The sequence below is a fragment of the Culex pipiens genome, chromosome 2 (genome assembly GCF_016801865.2).
Source record: "Culex pipiens pallens isolate TS chromosome 2, TS_CPP_V2, whole genome shotgun sequence".
In the NCBI taxonomy this organism is placed as follows: Eukaryota; Metazoa; Arthropoda; class Insecta; order Diptera; family Culicidae; genus Culex; species Culex pipiens.
The window spans coordinates 216,038,078-216,052,052 of NC_068938.1; the positions used below are offsets into that span (position 1 = coordinate 216,038,078).

The 13,975-nt window shown below is 36.6% G+C and overlaps 1 protein-coding gene across 5 annotated transcripts in view; it reads left to right on the forward strand.

Moving 5' to 3' along the window:
• LOC120429776 (choline transporter-like 2) overlaps positions 1 to 12,355 on the forward strand; it is a 33,455-nt gene extending 21,100 nt beyond the window's left edge. For 2 of the 5 annotated variants that reach the window (XM_052706914.1, XM_039594835.2), the window contains exons 3-9: positions 4,725 to 4,847; positions 4,916 to 5,272; positions 5,461 to 5,735; positions 6,250 to 6,647; positions 6,713 to 7,022; positions 10,787 to 11,444; positions 11,510 to 12,355. In XM_052706914.1, the coding sequence (XP_052562874.1) occupies positions 4,725 to 4,847; positions 4,916 to 5,272; positions 5,461 to 5,735; positions 6,250 to 6,647; positions 6,713 to 7,022; positions 10,787 to 11,444; positions 11,510 to 11,616 (2,228 nt within the window). In that variant the 3' untranslated portion in view covers positions 11,617 to 12,355. Of the gene's footprint in view, positions 1 to 4,234; positions 4,637 to 4,724; positions 4,848 to 4,915; positions 5,273 to 5,460; positions 5,736 to 5,981; positions 6,074 to 6,249; positions 6,648 to 6,712; positions 7,023 to 10,786; positions 11,445 to 11,509 lie in introns of those variants that run through there. The other 3 variants (XM_052706913.1, XM_039594834.2, XM_039594836.2) reach the window with 3 other exon arrangements.
• Positions 12,356 to 13,975: the final 1,620 nt, after the last annotated feature.

A 13,975-nucleotide genomic window follows, 5' to 3' on the forward strand; every position in this document is an offset into this window, starting at 1 on the left:
TGAAAATGTTTGTTTTGTAGAGCTCTAAAAGTGCTCCGAATATCACTTTTCTCTAAAAGTTAACCCTGAATTGCCACGTTCAAAAAACTGATTTTTGAAGGTTTGCTCAGATGCTTTTTATAAATTTGGTCATAGAAGGCGTAGATTACGAGATAAAATTTTGGTGTCTTCGACAAAGTTGCTTGGATTGGCAAGCCCATCAACTTTTTAGAAGACAAAAAAATTCCCAAAAATATTCCTGAAAAGTTAGATTTTCAAAATCACCCTAATCGTGAACCACCCTAATTTTGAACCAAACCAAAAGTTGCCCCTTTCCATTTGCAACAACTCTTCTGAAGACACCAAAGCTCCAAAACGTCACCATTTTTCGGAAAATCCATTTTCCACTTAATTTTGCGATCTGGACCACTGTGCAATGGTAAAAAAATGGACGAAAAAGTGGTAATTTGGTAATTAGAAAAATTACATATTTTTAGACCTTTCCGAAAGATATAATTGATTTTTTAATTTTGAATTATTTTTATTGCAGAGATCAGAAAATTTTAATGTTAAAAAAATCATTTTGCTTTAAAATGATTTTAAATATTCGTTTTGTCCAAATTTTGATATTTTCAAAAAATATATTTTTTAAAACTTTCATATCTTCTAATCCAGATTTGCACCATCCGTACTACGGTCAAAAAGATATCTTTTTTAGTCCCCTTAAAAATTTCGAAAATTAAAAATCAGGCTTTTTGGGAATTATACATTTAATTATAGTCGGATTTTTTCCGTGTGCCTATTTATTCTGAAAAGTCCAAACCATAACCTACAACTTTGCCGAAACCACCAAATTGATAAGAAAATCCCTTCTTAAGATACAGAATTCATATTAACATTTAAAATTCACATACCCATTTTGTATGACCACCCCCCAAAATAGTATGGAGACCTGTTCCTAAATCTAACTATGCAAAATGACTTCTATTGACATAAGTAGGGCTAGTGATTTTTCACGGCAAAAAAATCGAAATTACGCGGCATGTTAGTTTTTGAAACCATGGATTTCACGGCAATTTCACGGCACTCTAAAATCTGCTCAAAATAAACATAAAAATACTTTGTTTATGCATAATTATGTACAGAAAAGTGTCTAAAAAGTTAAGCAGTAGTTCAAGATACAAATAAAACCACCTCACACATATTATTCAATTAAAAAAAAAAATGAAATTATGCAGCATTTGCGTCAGCTAAATTATGATTCAGCTATTTTAATTTTACTGAGATTTTAAAAATTGATTTTGTTAAAAAAATCTTTTAATCGAAGCAAAACCTAAAAGTAGAATCAACAAAAAAATGTTATAAAAATTTCGTTTGTTTTCATAAATTTCAGCAAAAGATATTTTTTGCATTCAAACAAAGATCAGGCAAATTTCATTTGTAGCATTTATTTACATTTATTGATATTTCCAGAAAATTATGATACCATACAAAATGCAAAGTAAATTTTATTTCAACCTGTTCATATATAACCAAATATAAAAATTCTCTTCTCTTCAAAATATAAAATAGCTATTTTTTACTTTTTCTTTTACTGTAGTTTTCAATAACGTTATTTTACATTCTTTTAGAATTTTGCGAAGTCAAGAAATTTTGCTGAAATTTTCAATTAATTATCTGTACATCGAAAAATATTGTAATGAACAATATTTTCAAAAAAAAAACTAAATTTGCCATGTATTTTAGTTTAATTTGGGAACTTGTAAAGCGTACGAATAAAAAAATCAATGCTTTATTGCTCTGAAAAGTAATTATTCTAATAACTATTTCAAATTTCGCGGCATTTCACGGTATTTACAAGATTTCACGGCCAGGGGAAAATTTCACGGATTACGCGGCTTCCGCGAAATCGCGAAAAATCACTAGCCCTAGACATAAGGAATGCATGAAAGTTTCATCCACATAAAAAAAAGAAATTTAAAAATCGCGACAAAAATTGCGAAATTGTAGAGAACTACTCAATAAGAGCAAAGCATTTAAATCTTTCAATTTTGTGCATTTTATATTTTTTTGTATTTATTTATTTGGAATAAACTTTGTGTGGGTCTTCCCTATGACCAAAGAAGCCATTTTGTGTAATTGGTTCATCAATTCAAGTCTCCATACAATTTTGGCAGATTTCCATACAAGAATGGTGCGTAAGTCGAAAATCTGTTTCTTTTGAAAGATTTTTTCTGATCGATTATTTATTATTATCTTTGGTAAAGTTTTAGGTATTGAGGAGGACTATTCTGTAAAAACAGATTAAATCGATTTCTAAATTAACTTTTTTTTTCACAAAAATGCAATTTCCCAAAATCCGTATTTTTATATTTTTTTGTATTGTGAACAAAAATTCGCAACTTTTGAGCCCTATGGCCAAAAATGTTGTCGCCATGTGATATGATATGATATTTTGAAAAAAGTACCCAAATTAAAAAACAAAAAACATTGCCCATTTCTGAATTTATTTTTTTTCGAAAAGTTCAGTTTGAAAATTAGACAATAAATTTTTATTAATCTTAAAAATTCTCCAAAAACCTCTTTTAACCAAATTTACAATTTTTAAAAGTATTGATTTTATTTGTTTCATGTTACTTTAACAATGTTTGAAAATACATTTTTTGAGATTAACTTTGGCCATTTTTTTAAACTAACACCCCCTACTTTTAATGTGAAACCAAGTATGCTGTAATTTTTTGTTATGCCCCAGATCATGTGTTGACATATTAAGTTTGTGACTTAATAGCTAATTGTTTTTCTCAAAAGAAATGTAAAACACTCAAAAATAAAAAAACTGAATGGAAAGTACCGTAAACTGGGGTGACTTTGATAGCCCGGGGTGACATTGATAGAAATTTGATTTGGCCACTATTTTTGATACATCCAATGTAACAGTCACATTTTTGTATATATGTTCGATAATAAGCTTTCCCTTAATGCTTTCATACTCAAAATTCTCAAAAATGTTTAAATATTAATTTGACGGGCATTTGAAAAACCTATCAAAGTCACCCCGGGCTATCAAAGTCACCCCAGTTTACGGTATATGAAGTCAGCTAGAAGGCAAAAGATTGTAATATTCAAATAAGCTTAAAAACAGGAAATACAAACTTGACACTTAAATAATAAAATTAAGAAAACCTTAAAACAATAGAAGTAAAGTTTATCTTACACAGTAAAAATATAAGTTAATTTGGAAGATGTAAAATTTGTAGGTGAATATTAATTCATAACGATTTAGATTTTAGTCTCTTTTTTCTGACATGAAAGTTGTACCCAGGTGTAATATTATCATCATTTTTACTGTGTAAAACAAAAATTATTCAAAATGACCACGAAAAAAATAAAAAAAAAGTCGAAAAAAATTTTAGCGGTAGAGGATTACAACCACATTAAAATGCTGCCAAGCGTAATCGTTTTAAAAAAAGCTTTTCTAAACTTTCTTTTTCAATTTTAAATAATTCTAGACTCAATTTCAAATGTATAGAAAAAAATGAATCATGGTGCATTGCCCAAACTTTATCTATTTTTTTATTTTATGAAATTAACAAAAATGAATGTAACCATGTTTAATGCATGTCATCAAGCCCTTCTTTATAAAGTAGTTTTATCATTTTACCTTAGATATTTTCACACTTAAAAAACTTTCTATACATTTTAAGAATATTTTTTATGTTTTCTACAAAACCCTACAAAATATTGTAATTCAAACAGCATAGGTTTTAACAAAATAGTTTGAAAATCTGCTAATTTGCACAGGAGAGGGAACATTTTGAATCTCGAACATAGTTGAGTTTTTGCTATATATAAAATTATACTTAGCAGGAAGATAAGAGGGGGAAATTTTCAAGTCTTCTTGTAAGAATTTCTAGCCCAGAAAACGGCATATGATTGACATACATTCCAGGACAGTGCTTTTATGATAATGCTTGGAAAATGGTAAGCTGAATAATTGCATAATTAGTCAACAAAATTTCGGTCGGAGAAGTATTTATTTTTTTATGAAATTTGAAAACGCAAAAAAAAGTTCAATTTATTTACCAAAATAAATTGTAGTTTAAAATCTTAGCAATAGAATCGACTCACACCTGTACAAGAGATAACCGAAAAACAGTTGCGCCGATTTGTCATCAGTTTGTCTCGGCCCCAGCAGGCTTTGGCCGCATATCAGCGCGGTAGTAGCTCCGATACCTGCACGAACGAAGCCTCGCACACAGTGTGCTTATTTACCATGACGTCATCATAAGTATTCTAGCTCTACCAGAGCCTACTATGTGGCGCTGTGAAAGTTTGCCGGGGAAAACTCTTTAAAAAAATGGGATGAAATCACGTGTTCTAATGTCGCAATATAAACGCAAATATTGATTGTTTTTCTTTCTGCGAATATAATTTAGTTGTATTAAATTACTTTGATTGCAAAACAGTGATAAGAGCGGGTGAGGTAGCCCATGCAATGGTTATCAGTTGCGCTTGAACACTTTTCTATACGGTGATTTCATTGAAAAAAGTGCTCGCATAAGTCTAAAGCAGGAGGTTGGGAAGATGGGTCTCTGCTGTAGATCTTCCGACTCCATAGTTCACCACACCGTAGACGACGAGCTGCATCCGTCGGAAAGTAAGATTTCTAGTTCGCAAGCGCATGATATCTTCAAATCCGCGCAAGAATCGGTCCTAAATTTGTGCTTTCTTTTCATTTTTTCCAGGTCAACCCCTAAAGTTCGATCCCGACTTCAAGGGACCACTGTCGAAGCGGTCATGCACGGACATTCCGTGCCTGTTTCTGTTTGTCGCGTTCCTAGCAGGCTGGGGCTTCGTGGCCTACTACGGTAAGTTTAAAGGAGCTCAAAAAAAAATAACTTGGACTAATCAGCGACTACTTTGCGTGCGCGCGTAGCTCTGCACCATGGCGACTTGGATCGGCTGCTCGTGCCGACGGACTCCAAGGGGCTGAAGTGTGGCGTTGACAGCGAAGTTCAGGACAAACCGTACCTGTTCTTCTTTGACATCAGCGAGTGTGCCAAGTACGACGTTCCGTTGTACGGGTGCAAGACTCCGCAGGTTTGCGTGAGCAAATGTCCGGCGGATCAGTTTGGCTTTGAGCTGAACGCCTGTAACGCTGCAACGCTGGATACGTTCCGGTCGAAGCTGATCTGCGATCAGACTGTGCCGAAGGATTCGTTGAGCTGTTCGGAGATTCAGGATAACATCGACCGAGGTCACTGCGCCAGGTATTACCTCAAGAGTGTCCCATGTAAGTATTAAAATCAAAACGTCCAATTGGTTATCTACCCCTCCTTGACCTCCTTTCCTTTGATTGTTGTCGCATATTGTCTGCCATGATCGATGTTGTCTAACCAAGAGAATGAAATTGAAGCTAGTGATTTAACCCCAAAATTGTGGTAGAAGGTAGTGAATGTTGACCAACGAGCTTACTTTCAGTTGCGAAGCGGTGTATTTCTGACCTGCCGGACACAGAGTGTCCGTACATTCCGCCCAAGGTTCGCCAGCAGTATCACCTGGCCGCTGCTCCTCCGCAGCAGGAGTCCGGCATTCGGAACGGTAAACAGCTGTCCGCCGAGATGAAAGACTGCTCCAACAACCGCCGGCTGGGCCGGCAACTGCTGGAGGAACGGATGACCCGGCTACAGTCCTACTTTGCGCGGTACGTGGACAACCTGCTGTCCCACGTGACCAACGATACCAGAGTCCACCAGGTTCGTCGCACGGCCTACTGCGCTCTAGACTGACCCACGTGTGCATGATCGTAGTGTGCGGACTAATCCCGATTTGGCTATGTGGCTACTTTGATCTCCTCTTGAACCTAACCTCAATCTCATAACCCCTTGAAATAACCCCCCTTAGATAACCAAAATGCTAGAACTCTGCACCTATTTCTTCACACCTCATGCCGTATTTATGCTATTTCTCTCATACACATCACAAAATCCGCGCCCGCGTAGTCTCCAAACGTTGCTTGCCCGACCTGGACCAGCTGAAGGACATTCCGGCCGATATCGTCGACGCGATCGCGAACATTAAGCTGTTCGCCGGGGTAGGTTTCCAAAAAAATCGCGATCACACTGTAAAGTATCTCACTCTACCTTCAAACAACTAACCCGCGTAGATTTGATCTAACCAGAGTGCGTTCAAGAACTAACCCGTCTGAGCCTCCTTCCGATCCCAATTCTAACCTCACTTCTTCAAATTCAAAAACAAAAAACAAAACAGACCGGCCAGATGGTCGTCGAGGACATCCTGGAAACGTGGCGCCTGGTGATCGTCATCCTGGTCCTCTCGCTGGTCGCCAGCCTGCTCTTCATCACAATGCTGCGCTGGATCGCCAAGCCGATGGTCTGGATCTCGATCCTCGGCGTGATCGCGGCGCTCAGCTACGGCGTGTACTACAGCTACACCCGGTACGACTACATCAGCAAGCACCCGGTCGAGAACCACGTGAACGTTTCGCCCAACCTGAGCTCGCTCGTCGAGTCCTGGTTCAAGTCGGAAAAGGTGTGGCTCTGGATACTGGTGATCCTGTCGATCGGGCTCGTCGTCCTGCTGCTGGTGGTGCTGGTGTTGAGGAAACGCATCGTGATCGCGATCGCGCTCGTCAAAGAGGGAAGCAAGTAAGTCCGAGAAGTGATCCTCCCCCCTAAAATACCCCAAACTCACCCCCAATCAATCTTTTTAGAGCCGTCAGCGCCATCTTCTCAACGGTCTTCTTCCCGATCATCCCGTGGTTGCTGCACATCGCCGTAATAGTGTTCTCGATCGTTGTCGGGCTCTACCTGGCATCGATTGGGGAGCCCGTCTACCGGGTGTACGGGCTAAACGCGACGCAGTCTTGTGTATGCGATAACGCGTACCGGGATGGGGATATCTGCGACCCGACTACGTTCAATGCGCACTGTCAGAACAGGCTGATCCGCGGGGGGATCTGTACAGATGCGGCGTGTCACTTTCAGGAGATTGATAGTCCCAAGGAAGTGGGGTATTTTCATGTGAGTAGCACAATTTGTAGCATTGGAAATCGAGAAATCTAGATTTTTTTGGAAGGGTCCTATTAACTTAGAGAATCCTACAATTCATAGGACCTTTTAAAAAAAACTAAATATCATCAGTTGAAAAAAAAGTGTAGATTGCCAACACTTGGTCCTTGGTCCAAATCCTTTTTATGGGCTGAATGACCAAAATATCCGAAACGAACAAAATTACCGAAAAGGCCAAAAATGACCAAATCGATCAAATCTACTGAAATTGCAAAATGACCAATACGACCAAAATTACAAAATCAACAAAAACGACCAAATCAACTATAATGGCCAAAATGACCAAAATGGTCAAATCGATCAAAATGATCTAATCAATAAAAAATACCAAATCGATCAAAAAAACAAATCAATCAAAACTACCAAAATGACAAAATGGTCAAAAAGATCAAAATTATCAAATCGACCAAAATGACCAAATCGATAAACACGATCCAATTTACCAAAATGACCAAAACGATCAATATAACCAAATCGACCACAATGACCAAATCGGCCAAAATGACCAAATCGATCAAAACGACCAAAATTACCAAATAGACCAAAATTACCAAATCGATCAAAACGACCAAAATGACCAAAATCACCAAATAGATAAAAACGATCAAATTTACCAAAATGACCAAAACGATGAATGTAACCAAATCGACCATAATTACCAAATCGATCAAAACGACCAATTTGACCAAATTGACAAAAAAGATAAAAATAATCAAAACGACAAAATCGACCAAAACGATCGAAACGACCAATTGACCAAAATTACCAAAACGATCAATATAACCAAATCGACCAAAATGACCAAATCGACCAAAATTACCAAAACGACCAATTTGACCAAATCGACCAAAATGACCAAAATTATTAAAACCACAAAATCGACTAAAATGACCAAAACGATCAATACTACCAATTGACCAAAATGACCGAATCGACTAAAATGACCAAATCGACCAAAATGACCAAATCCTTCAAAATTACCAAAATCGACCAAATCGATAAAAACGATCAAATTTAACAAAATGACCAAAACGATCAATATAACCAAATCGACCAAAATGACCAAAACGATAAAAACGACCAATTTGACCAAATCGACCAAAATGACCAAATCGATCACAACGACCAATTTGACCAAATTGACCAAAATTATTAAAATAACAAAATCGATCAAAATGACCAAAACGATCAAAACGACCAATTGTCAAAAATAACCGAATCGACTAAAATGACCAAATCGGCCAAAATGACCAAATCGATCAAAACGACCAAAATGACCAAAATCACCAAATCGATAAAAACGATCAAATTTGCCAAAATGACCAAAACCGATCAATATAACAAAATCGACCAAAATTACCAAAAAGATCAAAACGACCAATTTACCAAAATGACCGAATCGACTAAAATGACCAAAACCACCAAAATGATTAAATCGACCAATTTGACCAAATCGACCAAAATGACCAAATCGATCCAAACGATCAATTTGACCAAATCGACCAAAATTACCAAATCGGCCAAAATGACCAAATCGATCAAAACGACCAATTTGACCAAATTGACCAAAATTATCAAAACGACAAAATCGACCAAAATGACCAAAACGATCAAAACGACCAATTGACCAAAATGATCGAATCGACTAAAATAACCAAATCGACCAAAATGACCAAATCGACCAAAATTACAGAATCGACCAAATGACCAAATCGATCAAAACGATCAAATTTACCATAATGACCAAAACGATCAATATAACCAAATCGACCAAAATGACCAAAAAGATCAAAACGACCAATTTACCAAAATGACCGAATCGACTAAAATGACCAAAACCACAACGACCAAAACGACCAATTTAACCAAATCGACCAAAATTAGCAAATCGGCCAAAATTAGCAAATCGATCAAAACGACCAATTTGACCAAATTGACCAAAATTATCAAAACGACAAAATCGACCAAAATTACCGAATCGACCAAATCGACCAAAATGACCAAAACGACAAAAATGACCAAATCGATCAAAACGACCAAAACGGCCAAAATGAGCAAATCGATTAAAATGACCAAAACGACCAAAATGGCAAAATGACCAAAGCAACCAAAACTACCAAAATGGCTAAATCACCAAAAAGACAAAAACGATTAAAATGACCACATCGATCAAAACAACCAATTGACCAAAATGACTAAAACGATCAAATCAACCAATTGACTAAAATGACCAAATTAAATAAAATGACCAAATCGATCAAAATTGCAAATTAACCAAATTACAAAAATGACCAAAAAAACCAAATCGACCAAAATGACCAAATCGATCAAATAGACAAAATCTACCCAAAGAGCTGAAAAAGTCTAATAAAAAATAAAAATAAAATAAAACAAAATCGACCAAAATTACTAAAATGATCAAAATGACCCAAACGATCAAAACGAAAAAAATGCCAAATCTACCAAAATAATATAAATAACAAAATCGATTAAACAGGCCAAAACGACAAAAATAACAAATCGACCAAAATGGTCAAAACGCCAAAAATTGTCATATCGACAAAAATGTCCAAAATAACCAAATCGACCAAAATGATCAATCCGACCAAAATAACAAAATCGACCAAAATGACGAAATCTACAAGATGACCAAATCGATCAAAATGACCAAATTGATCAAAATGGCCTAAATGACAAAATCAACCAAAATGATCAAAATAACAAAAACAGCTAAACTGGTCAAAACGATAAAAATTATCAAATTGATTAAAATGACAAAATCGATCAAAACTAACAAATTTGCTAAATTGATTAAAACGACCAAAATGACCGAATCGATAAACGACCAACTCGACAAAAATTGCCATTCCATCCACCATCTTAATTGCAATATGAAGCAAAAAACACCTTTATCTCGAAATGCATATTCTTTAAAGTGCTGAAATTGTATTGATTTTATGGATTTTCTTTGAAAAAATCGGAAATAACATTTTAAAATGGCTGTATCTCGAGAACTACATCAGCAAACCTTCTGAAACTTGGCCCAGAGATACTTGACAGTCATATGAAGCAAAAAGAATCATTATCTCGAAATGCATATTCCTTAAAATGCTGGAATTAAGTTGATTTCATGGATTTTCTTTGAAAAAATCGGAAATAACATTTTAAAATGGCTGTATCTCGAGAACTACATCAGCAATCCTTCTGAAACTTGGCCCAGAGATACTTGACAGTCATATGAAGCAAAAAACATCATTATCTCGAAATGCATATTCTTTAAAATGCTGAAATTAAATTGATTTCATGGATTTTCTTTGAAAAAATCGGAAATAACATTTTAAAATGGCTGTATCTCGAGAACTACATCAGCAAACCTTCTGAAACTTGGCCCAGAGATACTTGACAGTCATATGAAGCAAAAAGCATCATTATCTCGAAATGCATATTCTTTAAAGTGCTGAAATTGTATTGATTGTTTTGGTTTTCTTATTAAAAATCGGATGTAACATTTTAAAAGGGCTGTATCTCGAAAACTACATCAGCGAATGTTTTTATTTTTTTGCACAGAGATGCGCTATGGTGTAAGGAATCGATAGACCCCAAAATCTCGGAGTGCATATTTTTTTCATAATAACGGTATTTTGAGCACCGTGAATTGCTTAGAATAATCCTGACTTTGCGTCAAATTTTGTTCTCTCCTCCTCCTCCTCCCGCAGGCCGTCAACGTGGTCGGTTTCTTCTGGGGCATCTGCTTCGTGTCCGCGTTCGGCGACATGGTCCTGGCGTTCACCTTCGCCACCTGGTACTGGACGTTCCGCAAGAAGGAGCTGCGCTTCTTCGTGCTGACCACCGGGTTTCTGCGTACCGTCCGCTACCACCTGGGCACGCTGGCCTTTGGCTCGCTCATCATCGCCATCTGCAAGATCATCCGGGCGGCGCTGGAGTACATCGACCACAAGCTGCGCAAGTACGACAACGGGGTGGTGAAGGCGGTGCTGTGTCTGTGCAAGTGCTGCTTCTGGTGCTTGGAGAGCTTCTTGAAGTTCCTGAACACGAACGCGTACATTATGTGTGCGATTCATGGAAAGAACTTTTGCTCGAGCGCCAAGGACGCGTTCAGCCTGCTGGCCAGGAATATTCTGAGGGTGATTGCGGTGGACAAGGTGACCGGGTTTTTGTTCTTCCTGTCGAAGCTGATGCTGGCGTGCGGGATGGCGGCGGTTACGTACACGTTCTTTGATAGTGGCGCCGCGACTAAGCAGCTGCACTACGCGTTCATTCCGGCCATCTTGGTGTTTGTCGGGACGTACATCATTGCGGCGGTGTTCTTTAGCGTGTACTCGGTGGCGGTGGACACGTTGTTCCTGTGCTTCTGTAAGTATCTGCTGAAGGAGAAGGTGATGGAATTGGAACTAATTTCAAACTCTTTATTTTTTTAGTGGAAGACTGCGAACGCAACGACGGCACCCAGGAGAAGCCCTACTACATGTCCAAGAGCCTGATGAAGATTCTGGGCAAGAAGCAAAAGTTTAACACCTCTCGTTAGTACTAGGAAACGAAAACCAAAATCAGCGAAACGGCCAAAGCATCTCACAGCAAACATTACACTTAAACCCCACACACACAAAACACAGAAACAAACAAACCCCACGCGAGAGCAGCAATACTGGTGCAATCACACACACAGAGTCAAGAGTGTTGAAGAGCTTTCTTTTCCCGGTTGAAAAGAGCAAGAAAAAGACTTACCACTTAATGTACTGTACTAAATATATATTCTGATATATTTAAAGGTAGGAACACCGTAGCTTACAAAAACAGAGTGTTCGTTTAGATTTGTAAGGGAAAGAATGCAATCAAAGAAGCGCGTTGAACCATCAGTTAGTGCAGGGAAAAGTTGATAGTATTTGCTAGGCATACGTATTTTACACTTATTTATATGTTACAGGAACTAGAGCAAGAGTCAAGATTGTTAGAAGTGTGTGTTTTTCTCATTGAATGAGAAATTCGAAGAATCGTTAGAAAGTGTTTCTACGTAATTTAGAGTTGAAATGGAAACCGATTGTGATTGAAAGGCGCGATAGTGCGAATGAATGAATACATATTTGAAAATAAAAAAAAATGAAATGGATATACCTCGATGAAATGAGCAAGCGGAAGGTGTTTTTTTCTACTAAACGTTCTCGGCGAGACTTTTAAAGGAAGCAGACATTCTGCAGTGATAACGTAAATAAAGAGGAATGAGAGATAACATTTCTGTCAAAAATAAACTGAAATCAAGCAAACTATTTCATAAAAATAAGGTGTTTTTATTTATTGAGTAATTCTCCCTGGAATGAGTCTTTTTTGTAACTTTTTATTATTTAGTATTTATAACTTGTCTTAAGCTTTGCAGAACCATACATGTTTTCATACAAATTTGCCGGCTGTCCTTACAAAAATGGTTTCTGAGTATTCTAGAATCTGTATCTTCAGAACGGAATTTCTGATGAATTGTTGGATTTGATATCTCAGGTGAGTTTTCAAAAAAACCGTAAGAGCCACCGTACCTCTGACACTAATTTTCGTTTTTCTTGAAAATGAAACAAAATTTCATTTATTTTTAGTTTGGGGCACTTCACAGAAGAAAAAAAATGATGGTAATATTCATCAGGAAATGGTGACAGATTTTGTGGCAAAAAAATGATTAATTTTACCCCAGAAAATGATGAATTTTCATCAGTTTTTGATGAATATTCATCAGGTCCACATTTTTACACATTTTTACACATTTTTACACATTTTTTATGTAATATTCAACCTACCAAATTTTCAACATTCCAAAATTCAACTTTTTTTTCTGTGTTGAAGGACGTGTAGATGAACCATCTCGAGCATTTTTGATATTGGTTTTTCGAAAGTAGGTCGAATACCGATGCAAAAAGATCTTTGTTTACCAATGGCTCTTACGGCTTTTTGAAAACTAATCCGAGATATGGACAACTCAGAAAAAATAAGTTCAATAATTTAAAGAAATATTATTTCACTTTTTACACTCTATAACCCAACCCCGCCTCTAGACGGGCTTCGATCTAAAAATTCGCCAAAATAAATGTTTTAACCTATTTTTGATATTTAAAAAGCATTGGAAAGAAGAACTCTTAAAATTTTAGAAAATGTTAGGTTTGGAAGTTTGACATGTTTAATGTGACTTTACAAATGTTTTTAAAAATATTTTTTTAGGGGTCAACTTAGGCTGTGTTTTCGCCTTCCTCACCTTACTGAGGAAAGGCTATAAAATCACTCAAAAAATGAACTTTTTAATTAGACCTCCTAGACCTACCGTCATTTATACATATCGACTCAAAATCACCAGCTAAGCAAATGTATGTGTGTTTGGCTGTACCAAATCAATGTCACTGGAATATCTCATCACTGGTTGAACCGATTTTGACCGTATTGGCCTCATTCGATTCGTCTTGGGGTCCCATATGTCCCTATTGAAATTTATAAGATTTAGTATAGTAACTCAAAAGTTATGCTCAAAAAACTGCTGCATATAAATTTCTCAATTTGCAAAAAGGTTGGTTTTTGCATGGAAACCTGCCATATTATATATTTTTAGAAAGGTTCTCAAATGACATTTCTTGTGGATTAAGAATTTTCAAGATATGACTTACCTATCTAAAATTAAAGCAGTTTAAAAAATGGTCTCAATTTACATAACCTAAAATGGTCAGGTCTGATCGCCACAAAAAACCGTGTAGGGGGATGCCATTTTCCTCAAAGGCGGTGTCTGTATAAACTTGACAAAAAGTCTGTAGGTAGTCTGTTTTTTTTACTCATCACTTGTTTTTATTTGGACCTCTCAGGTGCTGCGATCACGTTACGACAATTCAATGATAATGGTATCATTTAGTGGAAAATGT